The following is a 19394-nucleotide window of genomic DNA, read 5'->3' as shown; positions in this document are numbered from 1 at the left end:
CAATTTTTAGTGAGAGAAAAGCTGTTGTCGTGTGCAACGTTCAAACTGTTTTTTAATGAGAAGGGGCCCCGAGTGGCCGAGTGGTCTAAAGCGCTCTCCGTTACGGATCACTGCCATCTCACCTCTGTCTGCGTTGGTTCGAGTCTTGGATTCAGCCAGTGTGGGTACGAGAGAAAGCTTGCCAGTAGCTTCTCGTGGGTCGGTGGTTCTTTCCGGGGTTTTCTGGGTTCTTCCTCCACCATTAATACTGACCGCCATGTATAGCCTATCGTGTGCTGAAAAATGGCGTTAAACCCTACAACAAAAACAACAACAACTTTAAAGAGAAAGTTTTATCAATACGTATGATTGCTCTAGCTCATGTTATGACCATGTCAACGTTGCTTTATAAATAGCTTTTGGTACCAGGTGTTGATGCTAGTGGCAGTGGAAAAGGCAGCAAATATTAATTCGTGAGTAAAGTCAAACAGGATTAAATAGTGTTGTTGTTGTTATAGAGGTTAACGCCATTTTTCAGCATATGATAGGCTATACATGGCGGCCATTATAAATGGTGGAGGAAAAACCCGAGAAAACCCACGAGAAACTTTCCAACATAACCACATTGGCCGAGCCCGACACTCAAACCGACGCAGACAGAGGTGAAATGGCACCCGAAGTATCACTACCTGTATCCATTTTTGTTTTGTTCTACGTTTTTCTATCTTTCTCTTTTCACTTGTGATAATCTTGTATGCAACCAATCATTTAAATACAGTTTTTCGAAAAGTTAAAATGTTGTAGTCACCCTCGTACATTTCGTTTTGAAGGCGCAAGCCCTAATTTAAAATTGTTTCAGTATTAATAGAAATTGACAGAGAATAATCTAGCAACGGGTGGATACTATCCGCAAAAGAAGCCAACATAATAGCATTATGAAACTGAGGAAAATAAAACTAAAATTAAAAACAAAAAAGGAAAGATTACTGAAAAAGTGCTTAAGAGTACAAATTAAAGGAGAACGTTATAAGCCATTGACTTCCGTTCTTCTCCTTCACCTTCTTTATTGCACCTCTTGTAATCTTCAATTACAAATTGATGAATTAAAATACATTTTAACTAACGGTACGCATAAATGAAGCAAAAGATAAAAACAAGGCTAGCTATTACATGTTCATAAATAATCTAAGAGTAACTACATTGTTTTTATCAAAGGAACACATTTTTTATTAAATATTTTGCTTTTCCTTTAATTCATTTATTTGACCTACCTACTTTTTTCTTTTGCGAAAGCGCTATTAGCAGATTTTTTCTAATGCATATTTGGTTTACTTTACATCGTGGGTCTGAAAACGCGCTTTGTGACCCCAATTCGCACTTTTATCACGATGTTAATTCGCACCAAGAGTTGAATTTCGTGATTAAATTTATTTACATGCCTGCTGATTAACTTTTTCCCCAACAAAGCGCGTATTAATAACACACATTGTATCAATATCATTTGATGATATCCTGCAGTTTTTAAACACTTTTCTTTTGCTGTTATTATTGTTGTTTGTAAATACATTTTTGTAATTATTTTGTATTAAATAGTGACAATGGTAACCATTTTACACGAATAAAACTGTTTCCGGATTGAGCACAACAATTTCTCCATAGAACTGATTTTGCCTCCCGTACCACCACAGTCAGAGAAATGCTGTTTGAATTTTCCATTTACTTATTTTATACCCTAGTGGTCTGATAGAGATTTTAAATACATACATTTTAACCATCGCTGAATAATTTACGACCTTGATGCAATTAATTATAGAGTCTGTGTTATGAAGTCTCATTTACGGTGTAAGTTTTGCCATTTGGTTAACTTCGGAAATGAACTTTCAGGGGCAATTGAATCTCTAACCTTTAATCTTCGTTTTAAAAAAGATAATTATTGATTCATCTCATCAATAAACTTTTGATTTTCATGTTAAAAGCTTGACTGTAGTGTCGTTTGGCTTGATATATATATTGAGAGAAGTCCCTATATTTCTGCGATTATGTGAATATTATCACTGCGGAAACAATGGGCCGCTTTGGGAGAACAAGTGTTTGAACTTTATTTCTCTTGACCAGTCACGCGATGTCTTTAACTCTTTCTGACGGTCTTAATTTAATAAGTCACTTTGAAAATAAGTAGATGCATGCATACCGTTTGATGCGACAATGACGTATGGAGAAAAGTGAGAACGCCACCTGGTGAGCAATAAGATGAGGCACGTGGAATCCTGTATGCTATAAACAGCTGTTCCTCTCCAATAGCGGCTAGAGTGGTTCTGTTATATTTACAAATTTGATTATGAAGATCTTTCAAAAACGCGTAAATGACTCTTGATATTTATCTTGAATATATCACACGTAATGAAACTGTTATCGTTTGTAAAAAAACGCTGGAATTTCAGCATGAGGATCTAACAGCATGTTGATTCACAGACAGGCAAAGATTATCCGATAGGACCTTCCTTGTGTGATGAGCAAGCTGTCAGATTAGGAAGTATGAAAGTGATAAGCCAGCTTAGTATAAAATTATTAACTATCTTCTGAAATTTTTAAGCTAGATTAAACTATTCAAAATAATATTGCATATCGATAATTCACTATACTAAGCTTCACAAACACTTCGCTTTCGCAGCCTACTGATTATACAAGTTACATTAAATAAGCCAGCAGTTAATATCTTCGGCTGCACATAGCAACCTCCGTGTCTTAGTTGTTTGACCATTGTGAAAGATCACAGCACATACATCAGACTTGGAATACAGTTGACAAGTTGAAATCCAAAAACGTGCGTGAAATTACCGCATACTGGATTCTAAGAACAATGAGGAGTATAACCATACTATTACCTTTAATTGTGACCATAGCTGTTCCTTGGATATCAGGTAGGATCTCTCTCTCTCTCTCTCTCTCTCTCTCTCATTGAATGCAAACTCAGATTCCCTTAACGTTAAAAAAAATCATTAAGATGACCGAATATGGTGATGATACTATAAATTTCACGGTTGACACTGCACTAATGGGTTCTTTTCTTTGTCAGAATATCTCTCTCTCTCTCTTTCTCTCTCATGCAAGAGGGTTGTCAAACGTTTTAAATACAAACTCAGATTCCCTTAACATTAAAAAAAAAATCATTAAGATGACCGAATAAGGTGATGATCCTATAAATTTCACAGCTGACACTGCACTAATGGGTTCTTTTCTTTGTCAGAATATCTCTCTCTCTCTCTCTCTCTCTCTCTCTCTCTCTCTCTCTCTCTCTATATATATATATATATATATATATATATATATATATATATATATATATATATATATATATATATATATATATATATATATATATATCTCTTCCGTATAAGTCGGTTCACTTATAAGCCGACCCCCCCAAAAAAAAAAAAACTGAATAGGTATAAACACTGAAAAGTGCATGACCCCGTGTATAAGCCTACCCTCATTTCCAAGGCATCACAAGATGCACGAGGTTAGTTCGAAATGCATTTATTATGCAAACTCATATTAACAAAAATTACATATATACTTATCTCGAAGTTGGCGTGAAGGGTTAATAAAAAAGTTATAAGCTTGTTTGAAAAGTAATTTTGTTAATTTTGTTTTCTTATTCTTATTGCCTAATTTAGATTTGTGTATAATTTGATTGAATTATGACAAGAATTTAGCAATTGTGAGTTGCTGCAACTGTACCTCTCCCTTTTGACTCGGTTATTGTTTATGCATTATTGCATTGGACATTTTATAACAGGGTACCAGTAATTACGTTTTTACTTTGCCTAGAAATTGTAAATACCTTGCTCATTAAAATGTAATCCCAATACGATTCGATTCAACGCTCGCAATTAGGCTACTGAACGTATTTACATAATTGCGCCACAGCATGTACATAGTAGGTTTGAACACACACTGAATGAAATACATTCCACTGAATGAAATACATCCCTTGGAGTTGAATCATGGGCATCACTGCGTTAAACTTTAATGATATCTCCAAAATACAATAATGAAGGTTTGGAAATAATACTTCGAAAATTATGCTAATACTGTAAAATCTGAGTTATAGTTTGCTTTGATGTAAGCGACTTAACACCATAGTTGTCAACTTTCACGCCAGGAAGGAAAAAACCTCCCGATTGGTTGGGTCTCTCCACGCCTGTCTCACGATTTTATACTATCTTACGATTTTTGCAGAAAACTCCCTATTAATACATGACGTCTTCAACTTTCATATATCCTAAAAATTAAAAGTCCTACATGTTCTGTTGTATCACCTGTGAATGACGAAATAATTACTTTACTAGAAAGAATTCGCTTCTTCACTAAATATAATGTTAAGTTTAAACATTATTCAGGTCAGCTAATGATTTTGTTTACCTCTAGAACAATACGAAACTATATAAAAAAAATATAAAAAAATAAACCACGACAATAAAATCGTCGACAATTAATTTCAGTCCCAAGAATGATCACTACGAATTACAAATGCTGTTAACTCCATGTGCCATACAGCGCCATTCCCACCGAAGAAACTTACTGAAGTGAACACCTGGCATTTTTATACTGTATATACCAACGTTAATTACCTCGTTGCATTAAAAGAAAGAATGAAAATACATACCACGCAGCAAACTTGTCTTCAAAAAACTAATTTAGAATACATATGTTTTATAGTAAACAATACCAAATACCTTACGAGTTGACAATAAGGGAATAAGGTCGGACATACAACGAGGGGAAAATAGTTGACACATGTACGGTACCTTGAGGCTGTCTATTTAGATACCTTTTGTTCAACATAATTGGGAATACTAATTTGCCAGTCAATGCTGGTGCTTGCATAAAGTACACCAGTGTAGAACGTGGTTTCCTTGAATTATGACGGAGGGCTGGTCGTTTTCACAAAATAGTTACATCGATAAGGATTAACGCTGGCTTTCTTGCTTGTTTAAGACTAACCTATAGCTATTGTAAAGTTTGGCCGCAGCTAACCAGAATATGAAAAATGGGCACATTCTGTGGGAAAACAGGGCGCGTCACAGGGACAAACGGCGATTGTTTTTTTGCGAAATTCACGCACATTGGACCAGGAAGACAGATCAATATTTAGTGAAAACAGTGCTTTAAAAATGACATGAAAAACCTCCAGATTTTAGGTCCCAATCAGTTTTCTTTATTCATTCTCCCTACTTGGCTTTGGACAAGTTGACCGTTATGCTTTACACCCGTTTTATAAAATTACGGTAAAGGTGCTAATATTATGGAATAATAGGCAATTACACATCAATGCACTGTTATTGTTGACGGTCAAAATTCCCTCTTAACACAAACCAGGGAAGGGTTTTAATGATTAACTGTCCTGTATTGCTGTAGACAAACGAAAGACAAATTAGACTACTATCAACAAAGGAGACGCCGAAACTTCAAGCTTGTCATTGTGTGGAAAGTTATGATGTTGTTTAGCCAAAACACAAAACTAAAATTGATTGATGTTGATCTTAGTTGATCTAACCTGAGAGATTGAGCCATTATTAGGATCACTCGTCGTAAACAATTAAGTTATGCTGGTTATCTACCTTGTATAATTAAACGTGCGTACTTTTTATTAATATGACCTCAACTTGTAGGACCGCTTATATCAATGAAAATGCGTCAATCGCGAGCGCGTGATGCAACGTAAATGAAACAGCTATTAAGGACTAGCTGCAACGTTAGCTGAAAGAATGCAATTGCGTCGAAGCAATCAATAAAGCAAAACATGCATCTAATATGTTTGGGAGTAAATAAGGATTTAAGTGACGCTATGCACGCTTTGCACTGTGTAGGTACTGTACATTAAAGTTCCGCCTGGTATCCCGGATTAACTCAACCGGCCCGCGAATTCTGAAATATGTATTTACCATTATTTATTTCGTTCTGGATAAATCGGGACATACGCACATGCGAAAAAAACCCGAACAAATAAAAAAAAATCAATCACAGTACTTATAACAGTTTAATAAGTGTCGGGTCACAGAAAATGACTTTTGTTTACATGCATATGTCTTAGAACACGGAAAAAAATATTTTTTCGTGTCCCAAGATTTACAGCCATTACAGTGGTCAACAAAAAAACCTTAAAAACTGTCAAGTTTAGACATTGGCCCGCGGATAAGCCGATCCCTCATTCCAAGCCTTTATTTTTTCCTAAATTATTTTGGCCTTTACGCGAATATACATACATACATACATATATATATATATATATATATATATATATATATATATATATATATATATATATATATATATATATATATATATATATATATTCTACTGGCACGCACATATTCAGCTCAAGAAGGAAACACACGTTCAATACTCCACTCAAGAAAAACACACGGCTAATAGTCTATTCAATCAGAACACTGAACTAATACGAATATTCAGCAAATAATGAATATGACGGCTGATACGATATCAGAGAGAGAGAGAGAGAGAGAGAAAGAGATCTTATCTCCAGTAAGTATATCTTTGTGTGTATCTCAATTCAACACTTCATGACAATGTGCATTCTAGGTTAATTACAATAGTTACAAGTTTTATAAGGAGTATAAATTCCTGCCCAAAAGTGATATTGCCTCAATATGAAAATTTACAAAGCCTCAAGGTCAAATGTTATATAGCCTCAAGGTCAAATGTTATATAGTTTCTATGTGAAATGTTACATAGCCGCAAGGTCAGATAACATAAAGGTCTGAAGAAAATCTATATGGTTTTTTAAATATACCCCTAACTGTTAAAACGTAGAATCATTGTTTTGTGTGAGCTTTTTTGTTGAAGTGAGGAGTCGTTTCAACCCGCCTTGAGCTCTTGTTCTGTGCATAAATATAGAAGTAATGTAAATTTAGACTGTCTTTTCCCTGGAATTCATGGACTAAGAAACTTGTATTGTGTCTATTTTTCAACCAATAATTATGTCTGTCTCCGTATATAAGACATGAGAACAGATAGAAAATATGAGAAAATATGGAGCAGATTGAAACCTTAATGAGTGCTTAATCATTTGAGAGTACTTTTGTTTATGACGAATACTTACATTTCTGTGTTTGTAAAAAATAAAGACAAGCATGTATACTGCCGATAATCATACATAGCAGTGTTATTGAATAATAATAGGAAATAAAGATCAGAGTTCAGAAGAAAAAATGGATGGGGGCTTTAAGCCCCAAAGGCTTGAGTTAGAAAGAAAAGGATACTTGGTTTTTATAGGTAGAAATGGCGATAAATTTTCCCATTAGGTCCATGTTATGATTTCCTTTTGCTCCAAGTTGATACTTTTTATGAAGAGCTTTAATAGCACATTTTGTATATATCACAGTATCGACTGCAAAAAGGGCAAAATGTTCAAAACACGTTTTATCACACTTGTTCGACAATAATAAGGAGAATTCATAAAGGTACCATCCAAGGAGAACTCATAAAGGTACCATCCAAGGAGAATTCATAAAGGTACCATCCAAGGAGAACTCATAAAGGTACCATCCAAGGAAAACTCATAAAGGTACCATCCAAGGAGAACTCATAAAGGTACCATCCAAGGAAAACTCATAAAGGTACCATCCAATGAGAACTCATAAAGGTACCATCCAAGGAGAACTCATAAAGGTTCCATCCAAGGAGAACTTTGTTTAACTTCTGTGTATCTGATGGATGAATGTGACAAGAGACTTTGTCATTGCAGGTACACATTCCAGTCAAATTAGTAGAGAGTATCAATAACGTAAGAATATACAGGAAAGTGAGTATGTAGAAAAATCTAAACATTGCACCTATTTTAGAATTATCAGTATCGTGTAGATTCAGAGTAATTTTATACAGGATATAATGTCCAGATTTACATCAATTAAAAATAAGCTTTGTTTTATAGATATGCATTATTACAGGTTTACAAAATATTGATTATTTGGTAAGTGAATGCACGTTCGTAAAGGCCATACAATTGTATAGCATCATGATTTCTAATGTACATTACAGGTATATATAGTGTTATGCACCGTTGTACTGGATTCATTGTGGATTTTGGGATGATAGGTAAAAACGATGCCCACAATGGACTGGACAACACTATAGATATGATTCGGTGCTGATAACCATCTGACGTGTTTCTAATTGATTACAGATTGGATATTGTGGTGGCCTGTTATCTCTATTGATTCGCCCGTATATTTTTATTCGAGAAGTCTATCCACAGGATGATATACGCGTACAATTATTAACTGGTTTATTGTCTTTATTTAGTGGTGTATACGCGTACAGTGATTAGAGAGATTATTGTCTTCATTTAGTGGTGTATACGCGTACAATGATTAGAGAGCGTCATGTCTTCATTTAGTGGTGTATACGCGTACAATGATTAGAGAGCTTCGTGTCTTCATTTAGTGGTGTATACGCGTACAATGATTAGAGAGCTTCATGTCTTCATTTAGTGGTGTGTACGCGTACAATGATTAGAGAGCTTCATGTCTTCATTTAGTGGTGTATACGCGTACAATGATTAGAGAGCTTCGTGTCTTCATTTAGTGGTGTATACGCGTACAATGATTAGAGAGCATCATGTCTTCATTTAGTCCTGTTGCTATGGTAAGTCTTTTCAAGACTTTCAGGATTGATCTGCGTGGCGATAGAAACTGGTATGTTGCGTAGTTTAACAGATCATTTGACATCACAACGTCCGTACGAGCCTTTCTTATTTCACATCTTATTTTTCACCATTTTTCCATTGATGTCCTACTGTATATCATTCAAAAAGTGGACATTTCGGCCATTTTATAACTTTGCCGTAATTAAAGTAGTTGTGTATTGATGCGTATCCATAATAAATTGGGGCAACACGGCTTGCCAATCGATGTCGCTTCATATGCTATAAAAAACGTGTATAGTATGCAGGTTATGAGATGAACTTATTAAATTAAATAACATGGTAATCTTGTGGTAACTCTGTATCCACATAAGTATGCGAGTGACTACGGCAATAATTTAAAATATCTTTTCAAATATCAATCATTTTTTTTTTACAAATCTGTACCATGCTTTAAGGAAGACTGTCTACAACTTGACTTTATTGGTCTTCCAGGTCACAAAGAATCATTGCTCAATCACTATAAGAGACTAGCGCCTGCTATATATTTCATCTGAGATTTTTTCGCTAATTTCCCAGAGGGGAATCTCTTGACTAATCCTAATAGAAAACGTAGAATGCGAGCTGGTTTGTGATAAACATGGATCCAGATTAAAGAATTAAATAAACCTGGTTATAAGCTTATGGATTTAGTCCGGTTCTCAGGGGAATGTTTCCATCGAATCGTTGTTACATACTATTGTCTTAATAGTTTATTTTATGATGTTACATTATTTCAAAGCTATATATAATGTATACACGATGTATAAATGACAAACATTGTAAAATTTGCCTCATCCGTTCTTGATGTATGTCCTTTTAAAGATAAGATGATTAAACGACTATGTCTCTTCGTTTTGTGTTATATATCAGACATCACCGTTATTTATTTCTGCTCAGGGTTAAATAAATCGGACATCTGAGAATATCGAGGCGCAGTCTTAAACATTGCAGACATCTGTATCAATCAATCAATCAATTAAAGGATTTAAGTCGCCTACGCAACTGGTGCTTTCGCGACTGGTTAAGTCTCGAAGGTCGAGATTTTTAATTGATCGGGACTGTAGGAATGGAGCCACTACAGTCCCGCTTTTATGTGCGAATGTCGCACTTTTTAATTCGTGAACATGTCCGACCGAGGTAAGGAGGCAAGGGACCCGTGGGACGCGAAACGCCACAGGAAAGCTGTACGCCCAGAACGGAAAAGCGCGTAAGATCAAATCAAGTTCAGTGGACAGAAATCTATTTCAATGGTTTGTAAGCCACTCGTGTAATTTTCCTAATCCTTTGAGTTGTGTAATTTCATTACTATTTTTAATTGAAGTTGGAATTTGGTGTACATGGTGTACTTTTGATTTTCCTAAATGCTGTCAATCACCTGGGTGTCAGGCACTCTATACATGTTTGGGTCACGCTGTGTTTACTTTCGGTTTTCACTATTTGATGGTTGTATACAAAGGATCGAGTTAGGGTTGTGGGGATAGAGCTTTTATCGAAAGAGGTCTTTAATAGCCAAAGGAAGAACCTCATATAAATTGGCAATTTGAAAGTCGATGTCCGTTGTCTTCTTTACTCCTTCTTCATTCTGTGTTACCCTCTTTCTTTCTTCTTCGTGCTGTTGTAGCGTTTGGCTGTTTTGCGAGAGTTTGCTGTTCTGCTTCGGCTTGACTTCCATTGCCTTAGATCTTAATGTTTGCGCCTGGTCTTTTATCGCCATGATTCTTTGTTTAATAGCTATAGTGAATTTGGAAGGCATAATGTGACCTTTTTTGTTGTATAAATTAGTATGTTTGGTCTGAGTATCAGTGTTGGATTTACATGTCGTGTTAATAATTGGGGATTGTATTGTTGTTGCTTATTAGTTCCGCCTTGTGTGTATGTGTGTGTGTGGGGGGGGGGTGCTGATGACTGGTCTTAGGTCACCTTATAGTCTTAAGATGTTTGGGGATTAAGAATTGTTTGTGTTTATTTATATCTTACCACTCTTGTTGTCGTGTGTATCTTGTCGGGGGGTTGCCAGCTTTATAATACGTATACATGGGAATATATGTGTTGTTTTTATCAGACCATGATTGTTAGTATTGTGTTAGCTGCATGCCTGCATGCGAGAAAGAAAAAACACACACAACAACAACAACAACAACAACCCTGGCCTTGCGCTTCAGCTAACAGTCTTACCTTACTGTTTTAGTCCTTCTAGCTATTAATTGTTATTATAATTACTTGTGAGTGTATTTATATGTTGCCATGTCTGTTAATGTGTTTGAGGTACCTTATTATGTTTATGTATGTGGTATCGATGTTTGTGTTGCCTACCTTGTCCAGAAATTCAGGGTATGTTGTATGGGAGTTAATTTTATTTTGGTAATCTTGGAAACCGACTCGTTGATTATGGTATCTGGGGCAGGTGTTGAATACGTGGTCCAATATTTCTGCAGCAGGGCAATGTGGACAGTTAGTACTTTGGTTCAATCCTTCCCGAGATGTTTCCCAAAGCTGTTCCTGAGTAGAGTTTTTCCTGTTATGATCCTATTGATAATTCGGATGTCCACGATTTCCAGGATTTTAGGTGTCTTGATTAACCTTGTGGCCTCTTTTTGCAGTTGGAATAAATGTCTGCCCTTGTAGAGGTGCAGCGGTAGATCTCCCGTCAGTATTTGTAGCTCTTCAAGTGAGATGTTAGGTAGAGTCCCTGTACATAGTCTAAGTGCTTTTTATTGTATGCTGTCCAGTTTCCTTAGCAGGTCCTTGTTTGCCGAGGCATACACCTGGCAACCGTAGTCCAGTTTAACCCTGATTAATGATTTTTAGAGCATGAGCATGGTTTGTTGGTCAGCTCCCCACGTTGTCCCCTTGATATTTTAGGAGGTTGGTTGGTGTTGTGCCAGAGCTGCTGCCATTTCTTGTTTATTTTGCTTCTTATCTGGCTATATATCCCATACTGTAATTAAGTGCTTCTGTTACATTGTTCAGGAGATTGTATTTCGCTCTTCGGTCAGCTTTATCGTTGCCAATCAGATTGATGTGAGAAGGTACCCATAGGAATTCGATGGTTTGTTGTTTATCCTCGATCTTCCTGATGGATAACATAGTGTCTTCTAGCATATTTGCTCTACTTTTTGATGTGCCAGTCTCTAAGGATTTGAGTACGCTTAGAGAGCCTGTTATAATGACGTACTGGCTGTGGTTTTGGGTCTTGATCCATTTGAGGGCTTCATTTATTGCCCAGAATTCTGCTGTGTAAATGGAGCAGCCATCTGGGAGTCTTGCACCAAATTCAACTTGTTGTTGCGGCACCACTATTTCAGCAGCAGTTCTGTTTAGTTCTTTCGATTTAAATCCGTCTGTGTAGATTTTAGGAAATCCAGAGTAAATTTATTCGATGATTTTCTGGATTTCTGTTAGCATTTTTGGTAGATTTTGTAATTTGGATCCTAAGTTCTGGGCAGAGAGGTTTATTTTGGGCATGCAGTTTTTCAAACGGATAGGATCTTTAATTTTGTTTTGTTCTGCTTGAATTCCGGATTGTTGAATTTCATCACAAAGTGTGTGTATTTTCTTACCTGCCGGGTGGTTTAGAGCTCGTTTTTGCCTGAACGTAATGTTTCACTTTTTATTCATCATTTTGGTTGGGTTGGTGTCTTGATGTATTGAGTTTCTGGTAGCATATCTCAATATGTGCTCTTCTCGTCTGAGGTGCAGCGGTAGATCTCCCGTCAGTATTTGTAGCTCATCGAGTGAGATGTTAGGTAGAGTCCCTGTACATAGTCTAAGTGCTTTTTATTGTATGCTGTCCAGTTTCTTAAGCAGGTCCTTGTTTGCCGAGGCATACACCTGGCAACCGTAGTCCAGTTTAACCCTGATTAATAATTTTTAGAGCATGAGCATGGTTTGTTGGTCAGCTCCCCACGTTGTCCCCTTGATATTTTTAGGAGGTTGATGTCTTGTTGGCATTTTTTGATTAGGGTTGTTATGTGATTTTTCTAATTAAGTGTTTCGTTAAGTAGCCCTCCCAAAAGTATGTTTCTTTTACGAATGGGATTGGTGTATTTTGGATGTAGAGTTTTGTGTATGTAGTAGGTTTCCTGTTTGTTGGGAAGAAAAGCATTCCTACTGTTTTAGTATCAGATATTTTGAATCCATAGTTGTCTGCCCATTTGACGATGGCGCCTAGGCTTTGCTGTAGTTGCTTGTTGTTGTTTTGGCTGTTGGGGTTGCCTGCTTTACATATTCCACTATCATCAGCAAATTGGGACAGTTCAACTAGTTTATTGGTAATATTGTTGCGAAGGTTGTTGATCATGAGGTTGAAAAGTGTCCTGAGTGTAAGTCTCAGAGAGTGCATCGCCTGCTCTGGTTTTGATTTGCTCCGCGTTAGAAAGTTTGAGATCCAACGGTGCATTCTTCCTGTTATGCCGAATTGAATGAGTTTGGAGATGTGTATTTTAGTCCAGACCATATCAAACGCTTTTTCGAGGTCCAGGAATACCGCAATTAAGTTGATGGCAAGTTTAATGCTGGCTTCTAGTCGAATTAGCTGATCAATGGTGGAGCGTTTGGTTCTAAATCCACTTTGATTTTCAGTAAGTAGGTGGTTTTGTTCCAGGTGGTGCCTTAGCCGGTTGTTGATCATTGTTTCCATGACTTTGCAGACAGTGTTAGTCAAGGAGATGGGTCTATTTGATGTTACGTTTTTGGGGTCTGTTCCTGGTTTAGGTATGGCTATGACCACTGCTTGTTTCCATAATGTGGGTATGTTTCCAGTGTGCCATGTTAGGTTTACCATGTCAAGTAAGATTCTTTGCATATTTATCGGGAGATGTTTATTGATGTCATAGCCGAGGTTGTCTTCACCTGGGGATGTGGGTTTTTGTTGCTGTTAAGTAGTGCTTTTCTCCATTCATCGAGGTTGAATGGGTCATTTAGCGACGAGTCATTGTTGGTTTGGTCCTTGAATATGTGAGGGAATTCTTCGAGTGCCCGTCTTTGTTCCATAATGTTTGGGTATGATTGTTATTACTGCTGGAATTAGCAAAATGTCGTGCCAGCTGTTCTGCTTTGTTCTGGTTGGTGTTGGTTTCTGATATTTTTGGTGATGTTGCCGGGACCTTCCCTTTCATGGCTTTGACTTTTGCCCAGACTTCTTTAGAGTTGGTATGATGGTTGAGTGTGGATCAGTATGCTCGCCATGAATTAGGTTTTGCTTCGTTTATTACTGTTCTTGTATTTTTTTGTTTTTGCTTATATATTATAAAGTCCGCAGCTAGTTTTTCGTGTTTAAAAGGTTGAGGGCTTTCTTTTTTCCTTGATGGCTATGCGGCAATTGTCTGTCTACCATGGTATTCTATTGTTGTTGGATTTCCTGTTTGTTTTAGATATAATGTTTTGTGACATCTTTATCTCTTTTCTCTAAATACTCTTGTAAATTTATATTGCCAGCATTGTGTAAACATAAGTCTCACGCTATCAATAGAAACGGGTAACTCATTCTTTTCGGTGTGATGATTGCGAAAATTTAGACAATGTAACCTAACCAGTTAGTGGTAGGCTTTTGTAAATGTATTTGGTCATCGTACAATACTCTGTAATACCGATTTGTGAGAACATACATTTTCATTAGTGTTTTAAAGCAAAACTAGAAAAACAGTGGTATTAGTTTTTGCTTCCTTTATTACTGTTTAAAAGAAACCATGCTATTCAGAGGAAATGGAAATAGAAATTGTAGATAGTTTCAAACAGAATAAAAGGAACAAACTTGTAATTAGTTAACAAAGAGATCTCTAATTTGTGCACCTTTCTACTCATGGCTGAAATGTTCCATAGCGTCCCCTTTATCTGTGCTAATCAAAATACTTTCTTTCTTGACGAGTCCCTAATAGTTTCGTAAAACCTGATCTTAAATGTCATATCATTGTAACAACACCGATACACAAACTTTACACAAACTATCAAGATTATCATTTTTTTCCCACTGTATTCGTTGTCGAATTTATTATAATATAATTTGTAGCTCCACCCCATGTTTAACTCGAACACCGTAAATCTACAGTAAACGGGTTTTGGCGAGGTAATGTTAATAATTTTAACTAGCCATTTATAAATTTTTGTCTGTGATCGTTTTTTGTGATCTTTCTTACATTTTAAAACTGTTTTTCATCCGTACATATTTTACAGTTGTTTTCTTTCTGGGCCTTTCCATTTACCGAATACAGCGGTGTTGATTGTTTTGAAAAGAAATGGTCTTTCTCGAATTTATTTGTAGATCTTTATCTCTAATTTTTATTCAGTTCGTTATCAATATTCTGTGTGAGATTTCAACAATGGTTGTTGTTCAGAACAAGACAGGTTTGTGTGTCTTCAGTTTTAATTATCTGTGTGAAAGCTTAAAATGTATGTCCTGAATAACAGTTTTCTCTTTGTGTTTCAATGTAAACAATAGTTCTGGTACCATTTGGTTTCGTACCTTTATACTCATTTATCAAATTCTCTTGCAAGAGAGATAAATCATTTTCACCTGGATATTCACCTTTGAATTAATTGATACTGTATGAAATAGTCACGCAAACAGACGTTCTCTATTTTGGTTATTAAATGGCCATTTGCAATATTTTATATTGAGATGTATTGGCTTATGTCCCAACCATAAATTTTGTTTCCGACTAGTTACACACACCATACATGACCTTGACGTTTAGTACACACCATCACTCTATCACACTATCTTTATAGTATTAGTCATGATTTGGTATAACTGTGTGTTGCCATGTCTTCCACCCTTGAGCATCAGAAACACGTCATAATCCCTAATAAATTCAAGTTGTGGAGGTAACATCTTTAAACCTGAACCGTGAACTAATGCAGGAGAACTACAAACAGAATAATCTGTTGCTTGAATTGTTTACACATAAATGTGTCTCAAATATTACATATCATCGATATATCTGCTATAGTCCTTGTGATTATCGCGAAGTGTTTGAAAGACACCATATTCCATGACAGCTTGTTCGTGCTTGTAATGGTCATTTCATGTTTCAATCGTGTAAATTGAAACAAAATTTAATTTTCTTGTTATACTGTCTGAAGAATTTTACCAAGCTATTCATGTATTCTTTTCTCAGATAGGTAGGTGTCATATTTAGGAAACATTTCGGATCTCTAAGATTTTAATCGCTTAAATTTTCAGACAGGTGTTCTATAGATTATCGTAGGAATCTAAAGCTGCTTACTAAGCTAAATTTCTTTTAAACCGTTATTTCCTACTCTATTTCATGAACGTATCAACTATTAAATCTATGCTGAATGAAATATATTTTTCATTATTGTTTTGAATGATTACAGTTCTATATCGGCATGCCTTTTATTTTAATAAAGAAATGACTGCCATAACCAGTCATGATATAAATTAGCAATGATATATTTGTATTTTAAATTACATACGTTTCGCACTGAACCTTAATATTTATCTCTTTAAGTGGTCGTGGTCTCATGATATTTTCTTTACATTTTCTTCGCTCACATATTTATTTAATTATAATATTCTTTATCTTAGTCTGTGAATAATATATGTCTTACAATATAAGTTTGGAGTTCTTCGCACACACGTTTTGCAAGCTTACCCCAAACATAGCAAACTGCTTGAATGCAATCTGTACATCTGTAAAATAGAACTTTGCATATAATAAACCAGGCATTCCAGCAAAGTGCCTATGGGCCAGAATCCTACCTGCCCAAGGTTTCTATCCGGCCCACCAACCTTTCATAACTTATGCTGACTTTAGGTGGAAAACTTAGGTCAGGTTTGTAAATGCCCCCGTGAGTGAGACAAAATGCAACATGGCCCCTCACGCACCCCTGCAATAACTGAACTATTATGATTGTCCAAGACATTTCATCACCATGCCTTGAAAGGAGATGTGTTTCAGAGGAATATGGTAGTTTTGTTTTTATTTACAGTCTTGTTCCTTCGATTCAATGAGACTCTAAAAAGCACAATAAATAAGAGACGGGACTTATTGTATTGACAGTGTTTGAACTTTGTCCAGGGTACAAAAAAATAAGGGTATGTTTTGTCTTCCTGTGCAAAATTACACCCCACCCACCCCACCCTAAGAAGGAAAACATTTATATTTTAATTTGCAGGCATGATTCTTGAAGATTGGGATGGGGAAGGGGAAGTCTCGCATGCTTCTAAAAGAAATTAGTTGTTTAGAGAAATTACTAGATCATTGGATATCGGCACTCCACGAAAGTAAATTCGAAGTAGTCCGCATCTGTCTTAGAAAACCTAAAGTTAGAAAGATTCACTACTGTTTGTGCAAAAGTGTATTCAAAGAAATACTTTCTGATTTAATAGAAGCTAGGAGAGATATGATATACACATGATTCCATTGTACTTATGGTAGAAATGAAAGGTATGTTAAAAATCAGTGTTAATTGTCATCCATCGAGAGGTTAACAACCTAGTGAGGGCATGACCTTCTTGTTCATCTAGGAATCAGGTATCTGATAAACACGCTATGATGTGGATTTTTCCAAACATGACGACGTCTGTTGTGTTTCGGCGAGCTTCCATGCTGCGCACGAAAGACCTGTTTCCAAAATTATTTGTAAATAAAGGAGCTATTAATTTGCAATTTTTACAAATGCGAAATAACTTGAAAAAAGTGGCTTCATATTCAGGTAATACAGAGATTAAATTGCCCACATATGTGAATATTTAAATTTTGTATTAAAAAAGAGAGAAATATGTTCGTTTATATAACTCGAATTATTTAAGGAATCGTGAATAGTGATACTTAACAACCAAGATATTCAAAACGTCTGGTATTAGTAATTATATATTTGGCATTACTAAAAGAAAATAAAACTTTATATCAAAAATGTGTATGCTATACATTAATCTTGGGATTCAGTGCATTTCTTTTTCAAAGAATAATTCCCGTGACTTTTCAGAAGATAACTTTAGTGTCGATATTTTTTTTTCGCTTTTTCCCTCATAGAGAATTATATGTAGCAAATACACCCATCCCCTCTGGCACATCTGATATCGTAGGCATTGTCAGAGACATGCAAATTTGTATGCAAGCCGTACCTTCTCGCATGACGTATTGCACAAAAAGTAGTCACGGCTATGTCTGTTTATACGGATATTATATTTGCTAGTATCAAACGAATTTCATAAAGAAAGCGAATGGAACAATTTCCAACGTTTGTGAAACTTGACAGGCATTCGAGGGAATGAATTCATTACATTATGTTATATTATATATATCCTCATATGAAAATACTTTTTTTGGTGACGTTAGTAATCTTTTAAATTTTTTGTTTGCATAACTTAAAGCACGTTTGGATGCCTTCGGCCTAATACTTGTGTTTTGTATGACATCATGACTTACTCGTGTAATTCCAGAAATATGATATGGGTTTTCGAAACAACGTATCAGACTCATTATTCGTGAGAAAAAAATAAGTTTAGTGTTTTACAACCGGATTTGTGAATATTGGTCATATGGATAGGTCCAAGAACCTCATGGTGGTCCAAATGGATAGCTCTCTGGAGATTACCGAATACGTTTACAACCCTGTCCTAGTGAAGGTTGCACAGACCCAGATCTGCCATTAAATAACTTGATAGCAAATGTGCACCGATGCAGTTTGTTATACCAAAGACGTAATAAAAATGGTACTAACAGTTGCCTCGCTTGGCGCTCAGCATAAAGAAGTTAGTGTTAGGACTGGTCGGCCTGGTGTCAGGATAATGTGACTGGCTGAGATATCGTGCTACATGTCTGCGGCATCATGCCCCAGTGCTAGACATGACTATAAACTGCCACACTGCAGACATCTTAGCAATATGACTGAAAAATTGTTAAAGCTACGTTAAAAATACAATTCACACACACACACACACACACACACACACACACACACACACACAAAGAGGAAACAATATGGATCATTATCTTCCTGCGCATTATGCGACGTCAGATCAGGGTCTGTGTCGTCTTTTGTTAGAGTCGACTTATAACCAAGTGGAGAAAATATTTCACAGATTTAATATCAACACTGGTCTAATAGTCCTTGGGGAATACGTTATTGTAAAATTAGTCCAATCATTGTAATTAAGATCCGCAAACATCATCAATCAAAATCGACGCAGACAGTGATAGCAATAAAATATAATCCCATGGAGGATCTTTGACACAAAAGGTATGAATGTTTCCATTGTTCTTTTAAAAAATTAAAAGACTTACATGACAACAGTTACGGCATATCACCCAGTCCAGCCACATGTCATCTAAACTTTATCATCTACGTTCTAATCGCCCTTATATAATCAATGAACAGTTTTTGGTGGTATTCAGGCATAATGCTCGGACACCTCGGTGATTGATACTAGATGAAATATTTAAATTCAAATAGCCATTTGCCACTTTTTGCAATTTTCAAAATTTTTAAGTTCCCCTCCTTTTTTGTTTAAAAGAAGTTGTCACTTTCAAACATTGATTCGATATTTACGCTAATCAAATGTTCTTTTTTAAAGATATAATGAATGCCTCTTTATTTAAAAAGAAAACTTGTACATTTTTAGCTTATATTGAACATGGTTGATATAACGATTGACTTGGTCTTTATTTTTTTAATAAAATATATAAATTCGGAGCTTGCATTGAATACTGAAGTCGGCAAAGATTTACTGCATGTTTAT

The 19394-nt window shown here is 35.9% G+C and overlaps 1 protein-coding gene across 1 annotated transcript in view; it reads left to right on the top strand.

Moving 5' to 3' along the window:
- Window positions 1–2308: 2308 nt before the first annotated feature.
- Window positions 2309–19394, top strand: part of LOC149781863 (uncharacterized) — a 232419-nt gene continuing 215333 nt past the window's right edge. Inside the window, exon 1 of the mRNA XM_089936060.1 lies at window positions 2309–2900. Within this exon, the coding sequence (XP_089792186.1) occupies window positions 2840–2900 (61 nt within the window). The 5' untranslated portion in view covers window positions 2309–2839. The remainder of the gene's footprint in view (window positions 2901–19394) is intronic.

This window comes from Sinohyriopsis cumingii, chromosome 15 (assembly GCF_028554795.1).
Source record: "Sinohyriopsis cumingii isolate HCF-2022 chromosome 15, ASM2855479v2, whole genome shotgun sequence".
Taxonomy (NCBI): domain Eukaryota; kingdom Metazoa; phylum Mollusca; class Bivalvia; order Unionida; family Unionidae; genus Sinohyriopsis; species Sinohyriopsis cumingii.
This window is presented reverse-complemented; position numbering and strand designations above follow the sequence as displayed.